At 41.6% G+C, this 24,714-nt stretch overlaps 1 protein-coding gene across 3 annotated transcripts in view; it reads right to left on the bottom strand.

The window, feature by feature from the left end:
- Positions 1–24,714, bottom strand: part of CDK14 (cyclin dependent kinase 14) — a 530,833-nt gene that overhangs the window by 317,815 nt on the left and 188,304 nt on the right. For all 3 annotated transcript variants that reach the window (XM_075922396.2, XM_014569231.3, XM_075922397.2), the window contains one exon: positions 8,910–8,989. In XM_075922396.2, the coding sequence (XP_075778511.2) occupies positions 8,910–8,989 (80 nt within the window). The remainder of the gene's footprint in view (positions 1–8,909; positions 8,990–24,714) is intronic.

Raw genomic sequence — 24,714 nt, forward strand, 5'->3', positions numbered from 1 at the left:
CATCTCCCCTCTCAGCTGTTGCACGGTGTTTCAGCACACCGAGCACGAGCAGCTTTCATTCTGGCAGGGACACTCCAGGGCTGGGGGAGAGACCAAATATTAGCGGAGCAGGGCCCCCAGCTCTGAATATTGCTGGAGCATAGGCACCACGAGCCCATATAACTAGCTGCCTATGCATCTGCCTGCACATCTATCATTGTCTGTAGCCTTGTTCTGCCCTGTATATTTATACCTACCTCTGGAAATTTCCACCACATGCATCTGATGAAGTGGGTCTTTGCCCATGAAAGCTTATGCTCCAATACATCTGTTAGTCTATAAGGTGCCACAGGACTCCTTGTCGCTTTTTGCAAAGTATATTTAGGAGACCCCACAATGGTATTTGCCCAACCTGTTCTTAATCTCCAAAGATGGGGATTCCACAACTTTCCTTGGAAGCCTATTCCAGCACTTACCTGTTCTGTTAGGGTATGTCTACACCTCGGTTATTTTGAAATAATTTTACTAGCATCTAAACAGCCAAACTGTTATTTCGAAATTAAATGGAAATAGCGGAGCGCTTATTTCAAATTTGGTAAACCTCATTCTATGAGGAATAACGCCAAATTCAAAATAGCTATTTCAAAATAAGTGCTGTGTAGACACATATCGAAATAGGGGGCCTCCAGCCTTCCCAGGGTGCCCTGTTGGCCACTCCAGCCTCAACCCAGAGCCCTTAAAGGGGTAGACTCTGTCCACAGTGCCTATGCCAGCTCCAGTCACTGCCCCGACCCAGAGGCCCCAAAACATGAGCCAGCAAGCCACTGGCAGCCAGCCCTCCACCGCTCCCCAGGAGCAGTCTGCCAGCTCCCAGGAGCCTACCAGGGCCCAGAGAAGGCGGGCGCCTTCCTGGTGCAGGCTGGAGATCATGGACCTTATTCAGGTTTTGGGGGGGGGGGGGGGGGAGTCAACATCCATGATCTCCGCACTAGATGGAGGAATGTGACCTTCTATGGCAGGATAGCTGCCAGCCTGGCCACCAAAGGCCACATGCGAACCCAGAAGCAGGTGTGCATAACAATCAAGTTGGTCTGGCAAGACTCCCCCAACCCTGAGCTTCCCCTTCCCCTTCTTTCCCCCTTCCAGCTCCCTCCTCCCAGGTTTCCCCTCCCCTTTCCCGCATCTTTTCCCCAGTCTCCCCAGAGTTTCATTCCCCACTTCCCAGTTTTGTTAAATAAAGAGAGTTTGTGTTCATGAAAGTACAAGTATTTTATTTGACGTTAGGGAGGGGTAAGTGGAAGAACGTGAGAGAGAAATGAGGCACAAGACCCCAGTGGGGCAGATCAGGGAGGCTCTTAGTGCTCCTCAGGGTGAAAGCTCTCCCGCAGAGCCTCCTGGATACTGAAAGCCCCCCGATGGACCTCCCGGATGGCAGTCTACAGAAAGTGCAGCCAGGCTCACAGCAACACGTCCAAGAGAAGCACCAGAGGGGCACTCTGGCTCTATGCTGCAGAATACTGTGGTGTCCCAAGTGAGAGCATGCACAGAGAAAACGCTTTGCTCTCCCTCATCGTGGTAGACAAGCAAGCAGGGAAACCTGAGAACTGGCTGTCTGGGGGGAGAGGAGGGGAGCGGGTGTCCCTTTAAGCACAGACCACAGATAGCCTCAGACAGCAGCACCACACAGTAAGTCGTGATGTAGTGCCCTGCTGGAACTGGTTCCAGCCAGCCTTAAATGCGATTCAGAGTCCACTCAGTGTGCACGTGCTATTTCGAAATAGCAAAATGCTATTACATCTGTAATACTGGGAGTGTGTTACAATATTGTGTAGACGCGTTATTTTGAAATAAGCTATTTTGAAATAACACTGTAGTGTAGACATACCCTTAAAAAGTTTTTCCTGATATCTAACCTAAATCTTCTTTGCTAAAAGATTCTACCAATTATTTCTGGTTCTACCTTTAGTAGAGCAATTATTCACTATCCTCTCTCTACCAGCCCTTCAAAAATATGAACATTTACCAGGTTATCCTCCCCTACCTCAAGTCATCTTTGCTCAAGTGGTAAACAAGCCCAAGTTTTAACAACCTGGTTTCATGGTCAGGTTTTCTAAATCGTTCGTCGTCTGTCTGTCTTTCAGAAGCTCTTCAATGTGCCCTTGCTTTAAAGAAGATGGGGTGTACAAAACCGGACATAGTACACCTCAGGCCTTGCCAGCACTGAGTAGAAAAGACCCCATAAGTCCTATGTTTTACCTACAAAACTTCTATTAATGGACTTCAGAATGACAGCAAATTTGCTAGACCACGGGAGGTCATTACTTAGGGTAATGCATACTGGGCTCTTAGAAGACATTTAGGGGTAAATTAGAGCTAACTAATAGCACAGAACACAGAGCCAGGACTGGCAGCTGTAAACAAACTTTATGGGACTGTGGGAAACTTAGAATAATAGAATCAGAGCTGGAAGAGACCTCATCAAGTCCAGCCCCCTGCCCAAGGCAGGACCAATCCCAACTAAATGAACCCAGCCAGGGCTTTGTCAAGCCGAGACTTAAAAAACCTCTGGGAATGGAGATTCCACCGCCTCCCTAAGTAACCCGTTCCAGTGCTTCACCACCCTCCTAGTGAAATAGTTGTTCTATAGACTTCTGCCAATAACTTGAGACCATTGCTCCTTGTTCTGCCATCCATCAATACTGTGAACAGCCTTTCTCCATCCTCTTTGGAACCTCCCTTCAGGAAGTTGAAGGCTGCTATCAAATCCCCTCTCCCCACCCAACTCTTCTCTTCTGCAGACTAAATAAATCCAAATCCCTCAGTCTCTCCTCGTAGGTCCTGCACTCCAGTACTGGACACAATACTCCAAATGTGGCCTCACCAGAGCCAAATAAAGGAGAATAATCACTTCTCTAGATCTGGTGGAAATGCTCCTCCTTATGCACCCTAATATGCCATTAGCCTTCTTGGCTACAAGGGCACACTGTAGACTCATATCCAGCTTCTAATCCACTGTTATCCCCAGGTCCTTTTCTGCAGAACTGCTACTTAGCCAGTCAGTCCCCAGCCTGTAACAATGCTTGGGATTCTTCCATCCCAAGTGCAGGACTCTGCACTTGTCCTTGTTGAACCTCATCAGATTTCTTTTGGCCCAATCCTCTAATCTGTCCAGGTCACTCCCATGATAATTGGACATCCAGCTAACTAAAATCATGCCAGACCACAGATATTGCTGGAGGAGAGAGGTTCCATCTGTACATTGAATAGTACTGGATACAGAGCAGATCCTTATAGAACCCTCCCAGTTTGACAGCAAATTATTGATAACTATTCTTTCAACCAGTTTTGCACTCATCTTATAGTAATTTCATTTAGACCCATTTCTCTCATTTGCTTATGAGAATGAGATGTAGACCTGTGTCAAAACCATTATTAAAATCAAGGTACATCTTGCCTATAGCATCCTCTCCCCCATCCCTTAGGTCAATAACCTTACCAAAGGAGGAAATTAAATTGTGGTTTGACATGTTTTTTATTGACAAATTCATACTGGCTGTTACATATTGTCCTCTAGTTTAGATGCTTACAATCTGATTGTCATTTTACCAGCATTGTTATAAAACTGTGTATCCGATAACTGAACATACAATGAAATAATACATTATTTCTGTAGAAAACCAGAACACTATTAAATGGTGTGTTTTCTGTTTAGTTGCTATCTGACATCAATTCTCCAGAGAAAGAAGTCTGCTGGAGAATTATTTTGTATGCTTGAACTTTCCAAGTTCAAAGAACAGGCATTGTGTGTGGTTTGTGGCATGATATGGGACTTGGACATTTCTCCCGGCAATCTCTAAGCTTTTAAACTTTTACTTTTTTGGAGGACACTCACACTATGGATGAAAGTGAAATATTTTTTGCCATTGTTTCTAACTTTCTTGACTGAAAAACGGGCTAATATGTCAAACAAAAGACAATAAAATGTATATTTAAATTCTTTACAAAAAAATACATTTTGTATTTTTGCTATTTTTAGCTTTTTTAACACATCTGTAGATCAAATGGTTGATTTACACCTCTGAGGAAAAAAGTGGAAGGAGTCATAAATGAGACCATATATTTGAACTCCTACCTGTGTATTCGGTTTTAAATTTTTCCTTTCTATTTGCAGTAGAATATTTTCACTCATGTAAATCAAAAAAATACAAATTTACATAATTACTCATACCTGTAACCCATAACAGATACTTACTATACTTATGCTAAGTTCACTGTGATCTTGAAGTGCAGTGTCAATGGTAGAACATTTCTTAGGTGAAGTGTTTTGTAATGCAGTAGCAACTGAGGATCCCCTTCTGGGCTGGGGACCCATTATACTATGCAACCTACATTTAGGTAAACACAGCCCTTGCCCTATATAATTATCTAAATTATATATTATACAAAAAATTAAAATAAAGAAAAAAATTGAGTAACCAAAGCTAGATGGAAATTAGATAAATGCATCTTTCAGGATTAAACAGAAGTGATTTAACTATAAAAACTGATGTGTCATAAGAATTGCTTAAGTGTTATCTCTGCTTTCTTGATGTTTGGAAAGATATAGCTCAGGAAATACCAAGATTGTGCTTAATTAAGAATAATCAATTAAGTTAAATACAGCAAAGTTGATGACACTAGAGATAGAGATGGGTAATTTATGGGGGAAAAAAAGACAAGCAATATCATATGCCATGAGAGATGGCCATCATGGAGATTAAATAATTTTAAAAGCATGCCAAAGAAAGGAACTTTATAGTAAATGAATTAACTTCACAAAGTAACCTGGTCATTAGCCTTAGAAAGGTTTGTCTACCCAACTACATAGGAAAAAAGATCTGCAAAAATGCTTTCATATTGATCATAAAGAACTTCACTTATGCAGATACCCAGTAAGGTAACAATTGTGGAATGATCAAGACAAATTATTTCTAGAAACAGTTTCCATTTCACAATTCAACAGCTAATCTAGGAGACAGGAGGTTCAGTTAAGCATATTACAGGAAATTAAATGGCTCTTCCATAGGAGATAAAGGTTGAGCTGGTAAACTATAACATTGGCTGTAGTGATTTTAATATGATCTTCTTTGAGGAGCCTATTGATATCAATACTTCCATGCAGCAATTGCTATATTGAAAAAGTCTGAGCCACATTTAACACTGAGAAATATACATTGGATAACACTGCTTTTATATGAAAATAAGTAAATCATTCACTGGGCACTTGTGTGAAACAGAATACTGTAGGCCAAATTCAGAGGGGATGAGAGAGGTGAGTTGATGTAATTCACATGCCATGTACTCAGGCAAATGATGCAGGTTAAAGGGGTAGCTTATTTGACCTCACTACTTGAATCCTTTTGGAGCTGCTTTTCTTCAAATCCTCTCTTCAGGCTTCTGGGAAGCAAATTAAATCAGTTTTGAGCTAATTTCAGAGGTGACAGGGACCCAGCAATTTTCATGTCTGCAATTGTAAAGCAGCATAAGACAGGGCAGGGAAAACAGAACGTGCAAGTTAGAGTCACTTCTGAATTTGGCATTATGACTTCAAGAGGCAACCAGACAGCAAGAACAGATAGCTCTTGCAGACATGATCCTGTTTTCATGCAAATGTACCTCTGTGTCAGAATGGGAAAAAGAAAGAGACGTATAGAAATGTGTTTTGTCTACAAAATTACTCTCTCAGCAACCTGTTTTCAATGAAGTTTTCAGGGACATGACAAAAATTATAATTACCACTCCCTGCTTTTTTATGTTTTTTTTTTTTTTGTTCCTCTGTTATATTTATTGTTTTTTACTCTGCTCTCTTCCCTTTTTGTCTAAATTATTTTTCTTCCCCAATCATATGTCCCTGTTTTTCAAATGCTGTATTTTGGTGTATTTCTTAATTCAATCTTTTTTCCCAGTTCCCTTGTTTTCCTTTGAGTCTCATTCTGTTGCTGTCACAATGGCAACAATATGCTTCTCTACACACAAGCCAACTACAAAATTTCCTCAGCATGAGTACTGTTCAAGATTTCAGTCTGTGACTTCCCCTTAATTAGCATCACACAACATCTCCAACAGAAAGAACACAATGCAGGAATTTTATTTTCCCCCACAGCTCTGCAGGATGAGTCATAAGAAATGTTAAACAATTAATTTATACTAGTTTTAATTTATAAATTGCTGGATTTTTGCCTGAATTTGATACACTGATGTAAAATTAGAAAATAGAGCATGAGTCAGCAAGAATAAAAACCAACCGGTATCTACATTATGAAAAGCTCTGGAACAAAGTCAGTGTTTATAACTTGTATGCCTGCATGCATTCCTTTGGCTCATGAAACACATTTTTGGCTTGATTAGATCAACACTACTATATGGATAAAAACTGAAATTAGAATTTGACCTCATCTCTAAATTGTAGCTTTCTACCTCCTGCAATCCAGTCTGAATTGTAGGGCTGCACTCTTTAATCAGCAGATGGAGATGAAGAAAAAAAAACCCCTCTTTAAGAAGGTTTAAGTAGCTCAGCCTCCCAGCCTTTTCACATTTTACTCTTCAGTATATCAGGCCTCTCCAAGAGTTTAATATCAAGTATTTATTCTACCTTCCATTTGTATTACTATAACTAAAACTATATGTGCCTAGTATAGTTCTGCCTCAATCCTGAAAACATCATCTTCAGTTAGATTTTTCAATGTATTTTTCTATCCTTTTCTTGGTCTTAGCTAAAGTTTGCATTTACCCCAAAATTAAAAAATGAATGTTTCCCTTTCCTTCTCCCTGCCCCCTCCCATGCATAGCTTCCACGTCACACAAGAACTACAGAAATTGATTTCCATCACGTGCCAATGGCTTCCACAACCCTGTATAAGGTTCTACTGCAATGGTCCCCGCCATGGCGCCCGCTGGGGCATTTGTGCGCGCCCGCCGACAACCTGGGCCGGCCCCAAGCATGGGAGGCGCCGGCCCCAGGCACGCAACACGCAACGGTGCCGGGTGCGCGGGACTCGGGCGGCCCCAGCCCCAGGCCCACGGCACAAGGTGCTCGGGTAGCCCCAGCCCCAGCCCTGGGGCACATGCTGGCACCGGCATCGGGTGCAAGGGCATCCCCGTCCCCTGGCATGCCCCCGGACGCGCGGTCCCGCCCCGGGCGTCCGGCATGTGAGTGGCCCCACCCCCGGGCGCCCGGGAGCCTCTAAAGGTTGGGGACCACTGTTCTACTGCATAGAAAATAGGAATAGTCCTATTGACTTAAAGGGGCTTTGGATGAGGTCCCAGTAAAGACTGCAATTTAAAGAAGAGCACTTCAAAAACACACATAATTTGAACCATGTAGGAAGTCCCATTAAAATCAGGCAAGTGCTCACTCTTCAAGCCTTATGCATGAGTACATGAATTGTTAGATAGCGGCTTTAGAGTAAGTATTTCAAGTCAGACTGATAGTGGGGCTCCTCTATCCCAGAAAGGTTTCCTGCTTTAAATATATATAGGAATATAATTAAAGTTGCAACACACCTCACAGTTTACCAGTATAAATGCTCATATCAGTATAACTTATTCCGTCTTGTGAAGGAAAGCAAGTTACACATGTAAAAGGCACCTTTCAACTCATATTGGTTAAAGTCACACTCTTAACTGATATACTATAACTCAGTGCAGACCCAGACCCGAGTTCCAAGACTACTTTAGATCAGCTGTTCTCAGCTAGGGGTCTGGGGTGTTCTGGAGGGGGCCAAAAACAGATTTCAGGGGATTTGCCAAAATAAACCAGATATCAGGGCCAACATTAGAATCCTTGGGGCCCTGGGCAGAAAGCTGAAGCCCGGACAGAGCAGGCCCATTTAAAAAAGGCACGCAAAGCAACTTCTGCAAAGGAACTTGTAGCAGCCAAGCAGAAAGCATGAGACAGACCTCTGACTCTCAGGAAGAAGAGAGTCATTCTTAAGCCAGGCAGTCCAGAGATATGTGGGGAGCCAGACAAACCAAAAGCATAAACAGCCAGTTCTTTTAAAAAGATAATAATGAATCTTGTTTTTATGGAGCTTTCTATATTTGTCCCTGAACCTACATCTCTCTCGCAGACAAAACAAATGCAGACATGTGTTCTATATGAGCATGGCCACATCAAAGCAAAAAGTGAACTCCATCTTATTTAGGTGCTGATTCACAACAAGAAAATTTCCCCAACATATCACACAGGTTGGGTCTGAAGGAGGGAATTTGCTGGACCAGAGGAGGTCCCCTGATACCGGCTCCCCAGACTGCCATTCCTCCCTATTGCCAGCACCAGTCGCCCTCCCTACTATGCTGCCACTTTGCTATGGCCCGGCCCCCCAGACCTGGCTACTGGGGCTTCCTCGTCTCCAGCCCCAGCCCAGCTGTTGGAGCTGCTACAGCTGCTACGTCCCCAGCCCTGCTACTGGGGCTGCCGCAACCTCTGCTGCGCTACCAGGGCTCCAGCAATGGTCCCAGCCCCAGAGGGCTCTGAGCCACCAGCCCTCTTGCCACTGGGGCTCCCAGCCAGGACTCCCTGGTCCAGGAATACCTGTTGTCCGATGCTGCCAGATGAGGGAGTCCTGGCTCTGAGAGGTCCAACCTGTACCAGTAATAGCTGCACCTCCCCACCCCTCCCCCAAAAAACACACTCTACTTAGTATGTCACTCGTACCCAAAAGCAGTTCTCAGACAAGCCAAACCTCAGAGGCACAGATTTGTTTTATTAAACATGAACTCCCACATTGTAGGGAGGTTTTGATTTTTAAAGTATCACAGCCGTCTCCTACCTACAGGGGAAATAATCATATAGTTTAAAATCTCAAGCTATTCAGTATAGTATGGCATTGAAGAGAATGAGTGCAATGCAATTAAAAAAACATGAATAATCATTAAACACGAATGCATACCTTCCCTGATAGCTGTAAATGGAGTTCCTTCCTCCTCTTGTAACCTAATCACCTTCAATGCCACCAACTTCCCATTTACCCTGGGAGGGAGAAAGGAGAGGGAGGAGTAAAGGGGAAGGAAGACAAAAATGAGAAACACAAAATTAGGTAAAATAATGAATATTCGTATAACAGGGTTTATTTCCTATCATGTATTATTTAGTTTCTCCCTGTCAGTGTCAGTGATTCATTCACAGCACAGTAAGAAACACTTCATAGCCTCAGCTTTAAATATTCACATTCATGTAATCCAAGAAGTGATCTCAGCTTTCTATGAGTCAGGCTCTGTTTCCTTTCTAACACGGCACTAGACTGGAGGCTTTGTTTAAAGAAAGCGTCGTATTGTAAAAATATGGTTTATTTCTTTGATCATTAAATCCAAACAGAACTTCAATCAATCATTTCACACATGGTATGCCCATCTCTCTATTTATTGTTCTCTTCTCCCTGAATGATGCCCCACAATTATTACTTTCCAAGAATCATGGAAATTTGAGGTGGAAAATATCTGTTACATCATTCTGCCCATTTCCCCTTAACGCAAGACTGTTCCCTAAAATATGTTCTTGAGGACACTGCCCCGCCTAGTTTTTTTATTATAAAGGCATTTATAGGGTTTAAAATAACGTGCTCCCAGGATCGAGTCTCACAACAGATGTCTGTTTCTTTTCAGCTCTATTAAACTGAATAAGTTTCCAGCATTTAACATTTAAATGAAATTTCTGCCTAAACTGCCCAGTCTGCTCAGGCAGTTTATCCAGATGAAGTCTGGTCGGATGACCAACACCATCTTCGACACCCATCTCCTCAAAAGCATCCTCCTGCATTAAAACTTTAAGAGTCCCTGAGTCTGAAAAGAATAGTTGTGGCCAGCTTACCTAAAATGGGATTGTGCCATTGGTAAACAGGATCATTGTTACAATTTTCTACAAGAAAATTCAATTTTGCAGCTGAAGAACACAGGAGAGTGACAGAGCTTTCATGCTCTAGAAGTTGAGGAGGCAACTTATTGCACTGAGCCTTAGAATATGTTGTTCTGAATTTTGCAGCAAGATGACACGTACATCTAATCTAAACCATCAATTCAGCTCCGCCCGCAGGTGTTATTTTTTAAAAATCTTTAATGACAGTGATTACTACTGTATTTTTGTTCTTCTATTTATTAGTTGAATTTAACATGTATATTGAGAGTGCACCTAAAGGCATCAACTACCTTGGTCCCCACGTGCTAGGAATTGTACAAACATACAAAACCCAAGGCACCTTAAAAAGGCTCAGGCCCCTTTTAAGGTAGCCCACGCATCCCAGTCCCTAGTCATCAATGGAAACTTTCGTTGGACTAAGTTAATTGGAGTGTTCAGTAGCGGGTTCCAATTATTAATGTCTGACATTTCTTTGTATTTAGATTGTGGTAACGAAATGTGCCCGGTGTCTTTTTTTGAAGACAACAGTCTCTGCCCTAAAGGAGGTTAAAATCTGAAGAGACAAAGACAGAAGTAGGGCATGGCAGAGGAACATGAGATACAAGTAGAAGTGGCAAGCTCAATGACAGACACATGGCCTATGCGTTTCATACTGGTTTGTCTTTTTTTCCCTTCATTTTCACTGTCCTTAAACCGTGCCATCCTCCAAACAAATTACTAGTTTAATTACATAAATTAAATTAGAACAGTAGATTATTAAATTAATTACTTTCATTTAGCTGGTGCAGGAAAATGATTCTTCTGAAGGGGTTTCAATGAGAAGAGTGTGAAAGTTTTGCACACCTATGCCAGGAGAGGTGTTCCATTTCTAGACAGCAATGTGGAAGGCAGTATGAGAAGCAGACAAATGAGATATGGAGGCTGGTTTTACTAGTAAAGTGGAGGAGATGGGACAGTGGGGGAAAAGCAACAAGAGACAAAGACTGGTAAATAGGGAGAGAAAGCATTAGCAAGGGGGTATATTAAATAAATTATGTTCTTTTTTTAGCCCTACCCATTCCATTAATTTTATCACCGACTAGCAATGGAAGTAGAAAAAATGATATAATTAACATTGATGAATTTTTAGTGTTCTTAATTTGCAACCGAAGAGGCAATCTGAGGGGAGAAACATAGTTATTAGCATTTTGTATGATGTGTCATTTGCTTTGGTAGACCTTTGGGCAACTATTAATGCTACTGAAATGATTCAACTCATCCTGAATGCTTGGTTGCTCAGGATTGCAATATCCAGCTTTTGTTCTGAAGATACCAGCCTCTTACCTTTCAAAAAACAATTTTCATCTGATCTTGTTCCAATTAATTATTGGATTGCTAAAAGCTCTTACACTTTAATTCATTCTCTTCCTTAAATGCGTATTTTGGGGCAATAGAAGGTGAATTATCATCAGTTAACAGTGATAACTGGATATATTTTCTTTTTCCAGCTGTTTCCACTGAGGCAATCTCAGCCTTGTCATGCCTTGTCAGAAGTGCAGATGTGGCTGTCCCAGAATCCTTGCAATCAATGCTGAAGAAAACAGTCATGCTGAAAATTAGCTCCCCAGCCTATTAAAATCTGCCCATGCATTTATTTAGAAGGCAGTCAGATCATGCTTTACAATAATACCAGAATGAATGGCTTAATCTTTGTCTTCCACAATTGTATCTTCTTCTGTTTATTACATTAAATACTGAATTACTATTAATTGTTATTATCATCATCATTATTGAAGATAAGTGGGAAATAATGCTATGCAGAGAATCTTTAGGCAATCTGACAAGAAGATAGTGTCCCTGCATCTTCTAAAGGATTATTTATACCACAACTCTGGTCACTTTTCTCCCCAATCAAGCTAAGGATAGTTCACTTATCTGAGCATCTCCCATCCACATTGCTAATTGCTTCATGGGTTCCTATTAAGGAAAACATTGATTATAAAATCACTGCATGATCTTATTCCTTCCTTTCTAAATAGGTTTTGTGTCTGCCGCCTCTTCCCCATCTCCAAAAATTCCTTGAGATAAGCTGCAGATCTTCTTACCATCTCTAATCACCATCCGAATTAATTTTTATATAGGGTCTTTCTTTACTGTGGCCCACCGGTTGTCACTAGTAACTGATGGAGACAATATTTAGACTCAGGAGAATTTTGAAGAGGCTAAACTCAATTTCTACTTTTATTTACTGTTTTAAAATTACCAGTTCTGGATTTTTATTGTAAACTGTTTATAGCACACTTTGCATGAAAGGTGTAAAAGAGCTGTGTGCGTATGTAAATGTATATGACACATAATAAACTGGGCATATTCTAAAAATATAAGTGAGCTTCAAAGTATTTGAACCAGATGTTTAAAAAATCCTAATAAAATATATATATTACACAACAGTTTCCAAACAGACTGTTATGCCAAAAAGACCCAAATGAATTATATGGAGAAAACATGACTGTTTATGGGGAAAATGTCAGAGATTAGAAACAATTTAATGCTCTAAGCATGCATAATTACCAACCTAATTCTAATGAATACAAAGCAATTGAGGACTAATTAGGTTTTTTTTGGTATAATATGGATAATGCATATCTAGGGAACAAAAGGTAAGAATGGAATACTATTTATTTTCACAAGTTCTTTGTATTTAAATGTAAAAAAATGTTCTAAATATACCAATAGGTTCAATTTATGTAAAAGCCACCACTAGGATTTCAATCTGTTTATTTTATGAACAATTTTATTGTTGGCTAGAGTTGAAACTCAGTTTAAAGCTCGAGCAACTACAGACTTTGAAAGACAAGTCAGCAGATGACATCTGAACAGTTTTCTAATTTCTGATACTACTCTCATATCTCAGAGAATTTGTATACAAATTTGAATTACAATAGATACATAGTAGTTCATTTACATAAATATATAACTCCCAGGACAAAATAAATCCCTCATATTCAACAAAACATATTCTGTAGTTAATAGCAGTTTCACAAACAGATGTCCAAAGCCCAACCAAGTTTCTCCCAAAAAAAAAAAAAGTTACTTGTAACTTTGCCATTTCTACTAATGATGTATTTCTTCCTGTTAAATATTCAACAGCACAATGTGAACCTGCCGATATCCCTTTTCAGCTTCTATAATATTTTTACTTATAGTTCTCAAAAAAAAAAAAGAGATCTACCTGTAGTTACTTTGTTTAAAAGATCAGAAATCAAGTCCCTCAATAAATCTGGGACTATTTTCTGGAGTGGCTGTTTATTATGATTCTCTTGATAAAATACCTAAGGCTTCCATGAGACATCATACATTTAGAATATTCATTTTTGCACAGCTAAAATACAGGCTGTCCCCGGGTTACATACAAGATAGGGACTATAGGTTCTTAAGTTGAATTTGTATGTAAGTCGGAACTGGCTCCAGATCCAGCTGCTGCCACTGAAGCTGACCAGGGGCTGACTACAGGAAGCCGGAGGCAGAGTTGCTCTGCCCCCAGCTTCCGGGAATCAGCCTGATCAGTTTCAACAGCTGCTGAATCTGGAGCCTGGGACAGAACAGCTGGGGCGCTGCCGAGTAGGTCCCCCCCGGACCAACCCGGCAGCACCCCAGCTACTCTACCTGAGGCGTCCCGCAACAAAAGCCTGGTCTGCTGGGGGAGGGGGGGCGCACTAGCCTGGTCTGCTGGGGGGGGGGGCTGCGCCCCCTCACCCCCCCAGCAGACCAGGGAGACCTGAGCAAAGCCGCACAGGCGGAGGGACCCCGCTGCCCATGCGGCTTTGCTCCTGTCTCCCTGGGGTTCTGGGGGGAGTCCCCCCCAGCATACCAGGGAGACCAGAGCAAAGCCGCACAGGCGGAGGGACCCCGCCGCCCATGTGGCTTTGCTCCTGTCTCCCTGGTCTGCTGGGGGGGTCCAGCAAAGCCGCTGGACCCCCCCCCCCCCCCAGCAGACCAGGGACACCCGAGCAAAGCCACCGCCTGGGTTCATGAACCGAGTGAAAGATGATGTACCTCCAGGCCAACACCCTTCGGTTAAGACATTTACTTTAAGCATAACTAATATTTTATAAACACAAACACATATAGGGATGTGAAAGTATAACAGTGTAAATGGTTAACTGATAAGCCTGGGCTTATTTTTTAATGTTCACACAGGTTCCCGCTCCACTCCAGGGGAGTCACCTGTCACCCTGTGCTGCTGCTTAAAAGCCAGCTCCCAGCACACACCAGCTCCTGGGGAACCGATGCCGCCCTGCGCTGCTGCTTCTCTATCAGACATGATGTATAAAAACAAGGGAGCTGGCTAAGGGTGCATGTAACCGTGTAACTGTTGAGTTTTTCAGCAGTTACATGTTTGCACAATTACCAGCATTTTACATCCCTAGTGTGCACTCAACTGCTCTCTAATACTTAATTACTGAAAAAATATTAATTACTAACAGTTTCTAAGATTAAGAAAACAGAGAAGTTTGCAGTTTGATGTGTCGTGCCAGTGAAAAGTGCATTACATGGATGTGTCAAAGTGTTGACTAAGTATTCTGTTTAAAATAAAGATGTCCAGAAGACATTACCAGATTATTTAAAGTGGATGTAGAATATGTACAAGTAAAGATTAAATAAAACCCCTCCTCAAAATAGGTACAAAAGTCACAAGTCATATGGACAACTATGGTTCTAGAAATGGCAAATATTCTATTAATATATTTTGGAATACGCACACAGATAAAGAAAGAATTTATCCCTGAAAGTAAAGGCCACGCGTTAGCAGAGGGGAGAAAAGCAGCATGAAACTGGGATAAGGAGCACAGAAAAGAACAGAAGGCAGTGTTCCTTGCCATGCGTCTATGTCCCTTAGGAGCCTGCAAAAACACTATGTAGATATGAAGGTTCCAGAGTGGATCTGGGGGTGTCACTTTTTTGGACTGGCATAGTACCTTCTCATATATTAAATGGGGCTATGTCACTCAACTGGAAAATACATTGGTGTACAATGGCATCTAGTTTGGGGACTCCATACAGCATGTCTACACAATATAGACATTACACATTCAGCTAGCACAGATATAAGCAGCAGTGCAGTTGGTGAAGCACAGCTTAGGGAAGTACAATGGAACACCCTACATGTCAAACTTATGGTGTGCACCTAATATGTCTCTCTTTTAAGCCCAAGCAGTGCCTTCCTGCTGCAGGAGCCTCCACCCTTCTACCTTGCCACAGCCTTTCACTGCTGCACACCACAGTGACGAGCAAATGCTTCCAGCCTTTCACATGGCATGTAGTTACATGTGTACTGCCTGTATTATACATGCTGCCACAAGGGTAGATGAGGCTTAGCGTTTATTCTTTCCCCTAAACCTGCACATATTTCTTATTACCATGATCACTGTTATTGTAATTACAACACAAAACACCTGGTTTCTGTTCTAGCTCTACCACTGCATCTCAGGATGATTTTGGGCAAGTCATAGTCATTCCGTGCCTCAGTTTCCTCACCTTTACAATGCGGATATGTCTCAGGGGGATAGCCGTGTTAGTGTGTATCAGCAAAACCAATAAGGAGTCCTGAGACACCTTAAAGACCAACAAATTTATTTGGACCTAAGCTTTTGTGGGCTGGAACCCACTTTGCCAGTTACATCATGGGGATATTAATGCTTATCCACTTTTGCCAAGTGCTCTAAGAGTTATTGATGAAAAGTGCTCATTATTTTTAATACATAGAAATGCAACATATAGTGCGCCAACAACAGTTTTGTCTAAGTGCTTATGTAACCCACAAACCTAGTGCACGTGGTTCACTGTCCCATGTAGTGGCACTTAGACCACTTACAGTGAGAGATAAGAATGAGTGAACTCTACAGCCTAAGCTGAGAGCCAGTTAATTTTATAGCTCAAGCTGTAGAGACTTTACACTAAGTTCCAGAGGTCCCAGGTTCAAATTTACCCGATGTCATTTACATTTATACATACATAGACACATAATTACACACTATTTATTGCAGCAATGCAATTTGGATTTTGAGAAACTGATTGTAGCAGTGCTTTTCCAAACCTGGGTCACAGGGCCGTCAGGATAAGCCCATGCCGTACTGTTTACTTAACGTGTCTGTAGCTACACAGCCTCACAGTTCCCATTGGCTTGAAATGGTGAACTACAGCCAATGGGATTTGTGAGGATCCATAGTTACAAATAAGTTAATTGAACAAAGTGGTGTGGGCCTGCCAGTGGCTTACCACTGTGTGGAAAAAAAGATGCATTAAAGGAATGAAGCTTATCTTAGAATCATAGAACACTAGAACTGGAAGGGATCCTGAGAGGTCATCAAGTCCAGTCCACTGCTCTCACAGCAGGACCCAGTACCATGTAGACCATCCCTGAGAGATATCTATCTAATCTGCTCTTAAATATCTCCAGAGACGGAGATTCTACAACCTACTTACACAACTTATTCCAGTGTTTAATCATCCTGACAGTTAGGAAATTTTTCCTAATGTCCAACCTAAAACTCCCTTGCTACAGTTTAAGCCCATTGCTTCCTGTCCTATCCTCAGAGGCAAAGGAGAATAATTTTTCTCCCTCTTTATTGTGACACCCTTTTAAGATACCTGAAGACCGCTATCATGTCCCCTCTGTTTTCTCCTTTCCAAACTAAACAAGCCCAGTTTTTTTTCCAGTTTTCCTTCATAAGTCATGTACTCTAGCTCTTTAATCATTCTTGTTGCTCTTCTCTGGATCTTCTCCAATTTCTCCACATCCTCCTTGAAATGTGGTGCCCAGAACTAGACACAATACTCCAACTGAGGACTAATCACCGCAGAGTAGAGTGGAAGAATGACTTCTCATGTCTTGCTCACAACATTCCTGTTAATGCATCCCAGAATCAAGTTTGATTTTTTTGCAACAGCATCACACTGTTGACTCATATTTAGCTTGTGGTCTACTATGACCCCTACATCCCTTTCTGCAGTACTCCTTCCAAAATAGTCGCTTTCCATTCTGTATACACGCTGCATACATTCAACACAATTCTGATATCCTTTACTTAGAATCCTCAATTCTGAACAATTCTTTAAGTTTTTAGGCAGAAGAAAACAGTATGTGGAGTGCCTTTCAATGCTTAGCACTGTAAGTGTCAAATTCTCCATCACTTATCTATCAAATAAAAATCTTTTTAAAAAATTTGCTCTAGTTCAACTAGAAATCAATGGAGTTTGATAAAATATTTATTTATATTAATACACAGGCTTTTAAAAAAAGGCATTTATCCATGTGTTCTAGGAGCCCTTGATGTAACTTAAAAACACATCACAACAGCAGTACAATTTAATATAACCCCCCACCCATACAAACTATGCAGGAGATCAGACTAGATGACTGGTAATGCTAACATCTGGCCTTTATATTAATTTCTCAACTACCTTATAATGTAAATAGATTCCTGATTCACTTACAGCAGAACACTAGTTTAGTGCAAAGTACAGGAAAAAAATGTCTCAGAAGATATTTAAATCACAGTGGGAATGGTTCAAAACTAATTATTTTTGTAGACACAAAGCTGAGCTTTGCAAAAACATAAACCACAAAAGAGCTTACCCTACTGGCAAGAATTATCAAGATGTAACCAGGGTCTGACATCTAAAGATGAGATGGTGGGGAGGGAAAAACTCAGGACCAGAGCATATTTGAACAAGCATACCTACTCTGCCTACGTATTCAGACAACCAAGCTGTGCTGCCTAAGATAAATTTTGGCTGGTTTGAGGTTACAAGCTGCTTTGGAGTCAAGTGAAGGGACAGTGAAATGTTGTTACCTTTATTGTGTGAATAAAAGGGTAGCAGAACCATCCTTAGCATGCCCTGATTGAGAGTTTACCCTCAATTAAACTGTACTTCCTAAGTAAAGGATAGGATTTGGCAACCCTAATGAAAAAAAGGATTGGAACAGGTTTTCTTACTTGTTGTGTAGGCTCTGCCCAAGTCCTTGACCCCAGAGAGTGGGAGGCGAACTCAAATTAAAGCACCTTTGCCGACTAAAGACAGTCAGTCATCAATATGGTAAAGTGGAGAGAGAGGAGTGATTTGCAGAAGGGACATTCAATGGCTGAACTTTCCCCACCACAAGATTGGAAACTGTTGCAAAGGACACTGTTCAATGCATTATGGAACTGGGTTGGATTATGAGCACCTGCTTAATTGATTGTGGTGTTTTCCAAAAGAAAGGCTTGATCCCCTTTCAATTTTAATTCAAGTTCTCATTTGCTATACAGAATGTCAGTATTTGAGTGTGGGGAAACATTGCCTCTTGGCCTATGTGGTACTATTAAGAGGAACCCCTAGACACTGAACCAGGTTCTCCTCTTGGAAAATACAAAGGTACCTGATCAACACGGTGAGCATTCTAAATTCGAAAACAAAACTAAAAGGAAAAAGCCATTAAAAATAAGCTTAAGATGTGTAAATTAAGCTGCTGCAGGTAAAGTGGACACTCAGGAGCAAAATGATACAAAATACCATGTTGGTACAAGTGAAAATTCTACCTTGACTAGCTACAGATCAAAGCTGAGGGTGGGAAGTATGACAGGGAAGACATGGTATATCCAGCAACCAAAGCCCACAGGAATTGCAGTCTCTTTCTCTCACTCACTCACTCACTCTCACACACGCATGCGCGCGCGCCAAGAAAGCTGACTAGGAGGGAAAAGGATGATGTGAATTCAGTAGAACACAAGGAAAAATATGAGTTCAAAAACAAGAACAAGTAACCTCAATGATAACACCACAAAATTGAAAAGCAGACTGAGTATTAGTGTGCATGGGGAAGATGATGTATTGTTTGAGTACCAGAGTCTCCCACAACATACGAAAAATAAGCATAGGCAGCTAGATGGTGAAACAATATAGATAACGGTTAAACTTTATCAACTGCATAAGCAGGGTGGTTTTCTAAATCATTGATGAAAACATTGAACAAGACCACACCCAGATCAGATCCCTTCATAACCTCCCCTGACACCTTATTATGCCCTTCCAGTATGACTGTAAACCATGGATAACTATTCTCTGGGAACAGTTATCTAACTACTTTTGACTCCACCTTATCCTAGTTCCATTTAGGTTTTATTTTCCTAGTTTGTTAATGAGGTTATATGAGACTATTGAAAGCCTTACTGAAGTCTAGATACACATCTACCACTTCTCCCATCTACAAAGCTTGTTACCCTGCCAAAGAAAGCTATCAGGTTGATTTGACACAATTTGTTCTTGAAAAATCCATACTTACTCATACCTATCACCATACTCTTTCCTAGATGTTTGCAAATTGATTCCTTAATGATTTGCTCCACTGTCTTCCCTGCTACAGAAGAAGTTAAGCTGACTTGTCTGTAATTTAGTGCACAATCAAGATCCTTATTTTCTTTTTTACAGATGGGTGCTATATTTACCCTTTCCCACTCTTCTGGAATCTCTCCCATCTTCTATGACTTTTCAAAGATTATAGCTAATGGCTCAGATCTCCTCAGTCAGTTCCTTGAATATTCTATAATGCATTTCATTAAGCCTTGGTGGCCCGAAGACATGCAATTTGGGAAAGTAATATTTAACTTGTTCTATTATTTTAACTTTTAAACCTCATTTTCAATGGCATTCAGCATATTAGGTGTCCAAATTTCCTCCAACCTTCTTGGTGAAAATCGAAGTCATTAAGCACCTCTGCCATTTTCACATTTTCTGTTATTATTTTTTCCCTCTTAGTTTAGTAATGGGCCTACCCGGTCTGTCTCCTTCTTGCTTCTAATGTATTAGTAGAATATTTACTTGTTACCCTTTATGACAGTAGCTAGTTTGAGCTCATTTTCTGCCTTGATTTTTCTAATTTTGCCCCTATATACTTGTGTTACTTGTTTATATTCATCCATTGTAATTTGACCTAGTTTCTATATTTGTAGGACTCTTTTTGGACTTTTTAGATCATTCAAGATATCCTCAGTAAGCCAGGGTGGTCTCTGGTCACAACTCCTATCTTTCCTGTGCAGTGGAATAGTTTACTCTTCTACCCTTAAAAATGTCTCTGAAAAACTGCTGTCTTCAGTTGTTTTTCCCCCATTTTTAGACTTGCTTTCCATGGGATCTTACCTACCAACTCCCTGAGTTTGCTAAAATCTGCCTTCTTGAAGTCTATTGTCTTATTTTTCTGTTCTCCCTCCCACCATTCTTTAGAATTGTGAACTTATCATTTCATGGTCACATTCACCCAAGCTGTCTTCCACTTACCAATTCTCAGCCAATTACTCCAAGATTTTACTTTTGACAACTAGGAACAGCCTGTCTCCTAGAAGCTTTTTCCAACTTCTGGAGTAATAACAAAATTGTCTCCAATGCATTCCAAGAGCTTTTTGGCTAATCTGTGCCCTGCTGTTTTGTTTTCCCAGCAGATGTCTGGATAGTTAAAGTCCCTCTTCACGACTAAGTCCTGTGCTTTTGTTTGTTTAAAAAAAAAAAGCCGCATTCACCACTTCTCCCTGGTTAGGTAGTCTGAAGTGGACCCCTATCATTATATAATCCTTGTTTTTTACCCCTTTTATCCTTACTCATCTATTTCCATCTCAAGCTCAGTCTAAGGGTGTACTTTTTAAATACATACCTCCTCCCTTTTCTCCCTGCCCAACCTGCACCCTTCTATACTAATATTCCAGTAATGTGTACTAAGTCTCTGTGGTGCCAACTATGTCATAGTTGTGTTTATTTACTAGCATTATGAGTCCTTCCTGCATATTATCCATAGATCTCTGTATAGTAATGTGAGAAGATAGATACCAATTTAATTCTCCCCAACCAATTCAGTCTTTTTTCCTGCTATTACAACCCATGCTCCCCCCAATTTCTCACAGTCGCCGTGTTTTTTACTTACTTGTGGGCTTTGGTCACCTGCCCCTGCTGAACCTAGTTTAAAGCCCTCCTCACTAGCTTCTCTTTACAAGTCTGTATCCAAATATGTTGTTGTTCTTCAATAGTGGACCCCATCTCTGCTTAGTAGTGCTTCTCCATGGAACAGCAACCCACAGTCAAGGAAGCCAAAGCCCTCCTGGCAACACCATTTTCACAACAAGGCACTCACCTCCAGGATGCACCTGTCCTTGCCTGGGCTTCTACCCTTGACCAGAAGGATCAAAGAGAAAACCGCCTGCTCCATATTCCTTCCTCTATACTCCCAGAGCTCTGTAATTACTTCTTATCTGATGAGGGTCATACCTTGAAGTATTATTAGAGCCCACTTGAATGAGTAGCATGGGGTTGTAGTACTCAGAGAGCTGGATGATCCTAGACAATCCCTCCGTGTTCAGATATGGCCCTCTGGCAAGCAGCATACCTCCTGCCACATCAGAGTGACAGACAGATGCCTCCATCCCCCTCAGAAGAGTTTCTAACCACAGCTACTCAGTGATTCCTCAGAGTGGTGTTTGCAGATCTCCTAGCCCTGGGGGTACATGTCTTCTGCTTCTCCATCTTAGGGGGAGATTCCTCAACTCGTTAGCAAAGCAGCATAACAGTTCACCACTACCGTTAGGACATTACCTGCTGCCAGAAGTAACCAGTGGCAAGTGTCTTCCCTGTGATGGAGCCATCTCCTCCTCCCCTGGTGATGTGACAATAGTTCTTTGTAGAGGGATAGCTTCCACATCGTTGAATGTCTACACAAGAATACTGGTGAGGAATTCCTTGTGGGCATGAATGCTCCTCAGTCTAGCCACCTCCTCCAGTAGCTCTCCAACTACTTCTTGAGAGATTCTACCAGCAGACATCTTTCACATTAGATGTCATCCCCCTCCCCCCAGCCCGGTTTTCTGTGACTTAGAAATACAGGCAAAACAACACCAGGATCTGGATAGAGGCATCCATGGTTAGGTTGTTTGTTCAGGACAGATGCAGGAGCCAGGGGCATACCAGTGGGATTCTCCAAAATGTACATCTAAAGATGCGAGACAGGACAGCAAACTGCAGCTACAGATCATGTTGTTCAGGCAGAAACTTGGTTTTCAATCCCCCGGCCAGTAAATGAAGGTTGACTGCACAGAAGAGGAAATTCTACAGCAGTCACAAATATGTCAACAGAGAGCAAAGTAAGGCTACTCCTCCCCAAGTCTTCTTTAAGCATTTTCTGCAGAACGGGCAGCATTCTACCTTTAAAGGGACATGACTAAGGCACATTTATATTGACTGATCCGGGGTCATTTATAGCTTTATAGCAAATGTCTGTCATTGGTCTAATAAGATACTATTTACCCAGCCCAACAAATTATGTATCTACCCCAGAGTAGAGAAGAGTCAATACTGGCAAGAACAGAGCCATATTTTCAAAAGTAAGAGCCTCCTCTAAAATTTCCATTTATGTAGATTGCAGAGGAAGAGAGCAGAAAAAGCACATGCTTTGCTAACGTTTATTTCCTGTTAAATACAATCAAGTTAATACTTTTCAAAAAATTATTTAGGTTTCTTTAGTGGCTGAAGTCCAAATGACAGCTAACGGGCCTTAAGCACCTGTGACAAATTTATACTTATGTTGTGTCTAATACTAACTGAACAAAGAAGACGTGAAGAAAATGCAGTGTGTACTTGAACGCTAAAGGGAACTCAGGGAAGGAAACATGAGGATATAGACAAGATGGTGAAAGTGAACTTGCTTACAGAAGCTAGTTTAATCTTACTGGTCCTTGCTTTCTTCAGCTAAAACACAACATATCTTTGTTGTTTTCAGTAAATTTAACTTATCTGATTAGAAGCCAAAATGACAAATGTTCACAGCATTAGTCACACAGAGGGGATGACACCTGCATCATTCTTCTGTGGTATTACAGGTTGAACCTCTCTACCTCTGGCACACACTGATCCAGCAACATCCATTATCTGGCATGATTTTAGTTAGCCAAATGTCCACTTACCATAGATGTGGCCAAGTTTGCTGTGGTCCCCCCACCAGTCCTGGCTCTCAGTGTTCTGTCCTGTTATTTAACTCTAATTTACCCCTAAATGTCTTCTAAGAGCCCAATGAGCAGTGGAAGTGTTGGTAATGCTGCTAGATAATATTGACCTTCTGTGATCTGACAAATTCTCTGGTTTGGCACTGGTCAAGTCCCAAGGGTGCTGAACTAGAGAAGTTCAACCTGTATCAGCAGATCTATTAGCCACATATGACAGGCTATTTTTAGAAATGTTCAACTTAAAGTAGAGATGTTAAATTTCAATTAATCAGCTAATTGAGTATCAGAAGGGTAGCCATGTTAATCTGAATCTGCATGAATCTGAATCATGCATCTGGCGAAGTGGGTCTTTGTCCACAAAAGCTTATGCTCCAATAAATCTGTTAGTCTATGAGGTGCCACAGGACTTCTCGTTGTTCAGCTAATTGAGTAGTTGATACTACATTTAAAAGGCTAAGAGCCACCTGCAGCCCTTACTACATTTAAAGGGCAGAAAAGCAGCGGGGAACTACAGCTCTTCAGCCTTTGAAATGTAGCAAGAGCCCATGGGCTTCTGCTTTAAAAGTAAAAGCACCACAGGGTGAGCAGGGGACTCAAGCAGTCCCCTGCTCCTCCATGTTCCCACTGCAGCCGCTTCAGCCTTTGAAATGTACAGGAGCCCCATGAAAAGCCACAAGGAGCATGGGCTCATTGGGGGACTGCTTGAATCCACAGGGCTCTTGTACATTTCAAAAACAGAAATGCAGTAGTTGGAACCGGAGCGAGCAGGTACTGCTTCAGACCCCACTCACGCCGTTTCCCCTGTGCCTCTGCCTCCCCTGTCACCTGCAGACACACGGAGCAGGAGGAAACCAGCTTTTAAGATGGCTACCCCCAGCACCAGCTCCTGCTCCCCCTCTTGATGCTTCTCTCTGATAGACGTAAGCAAGAAGAGAGGGGAAGCAACTAGTTGAATCACTATTAGACTACTCCGTAAGCTTATGCTTATCAGATAGTCGTTTAGAGAACATGACCTATGAAGCCAGGCTTCATGAACTGGGCTTGTTTAGTTTGGAAAAAAGAAGATTAAGGGGGGACATGATAGCGGTTTTCAAATATCTAAAAGGGTGTCACAAGGAGGAAGGAGAAAATTTGTTCCTCTTGGTTTCTGAGGACAGGACAAGGAGTAATGGGCTTAAAGTGCAGCAGGGGAGGTTTAGATTGGACATTAGGAAAAAATTCCTAACTGTCAGGGTGGTCAAATATTGGAATAAATTTCCAAGGGAGGTGGTGGAATCTCCCTCTCTGGAGATATTTAAGAACAGGTTAGACAGACATCTGTCAGGGATGGTGTAGACGGAGCTTGGTCCTGCCTTGAAGGCGGGGGGCTGGACTCTATGACCTCTTGAGGTCCCTTCCAGTCCTATTATTCTATGATCCCTAATTTAGATTCCAACCAAAAGCACGGGGTAAGCAGGCTTCCAGACAGGACTTTATACAGAAAACACTAAGTTAATTAGTGGAGACAAAAAGTAAGTAGTGAATTTCAAGGACAGGAATCTCCAGCTCTGAGTGTGAAGACAAAGATATAAACTCAGCCAAATATATTGACCTACTTATAATAAGGCTAATTGAGCAATAACTGGCCGTTCTGCCATTTCTGCAAAAAGTAATTATCCTCCCAAGCAGGTAGGTATGTCAACCTGCTTAACAGCAAGCTAGCTTATGTGTCTGTTCATTCTCTTCCTTACAGATGCCTCTCAATCCTTTGTGACCTTGGACCAACAGTATCTAGTTAGGGAAGGAGAAATCAGTCATCCAAACTAGCACAAAATCTCATGTTGCTGAGTTACTATCCCCTTC

This window comes from Pelodiscus sinensis, chromosome 2 (genome assembly GCF_052426305.1).
Source record: "Pelodiscus sinensis isolate ZL-2025 chromosome 2, ASM5242630v1, whole genome shotgun sequence".
NCBI classification, from domain to species: domain Eukaryota; kingdom Metazoa; phylum Chordata; order Testudines; family Trionychidae; genus Pelodiscus; species Pelodiscus sinensis.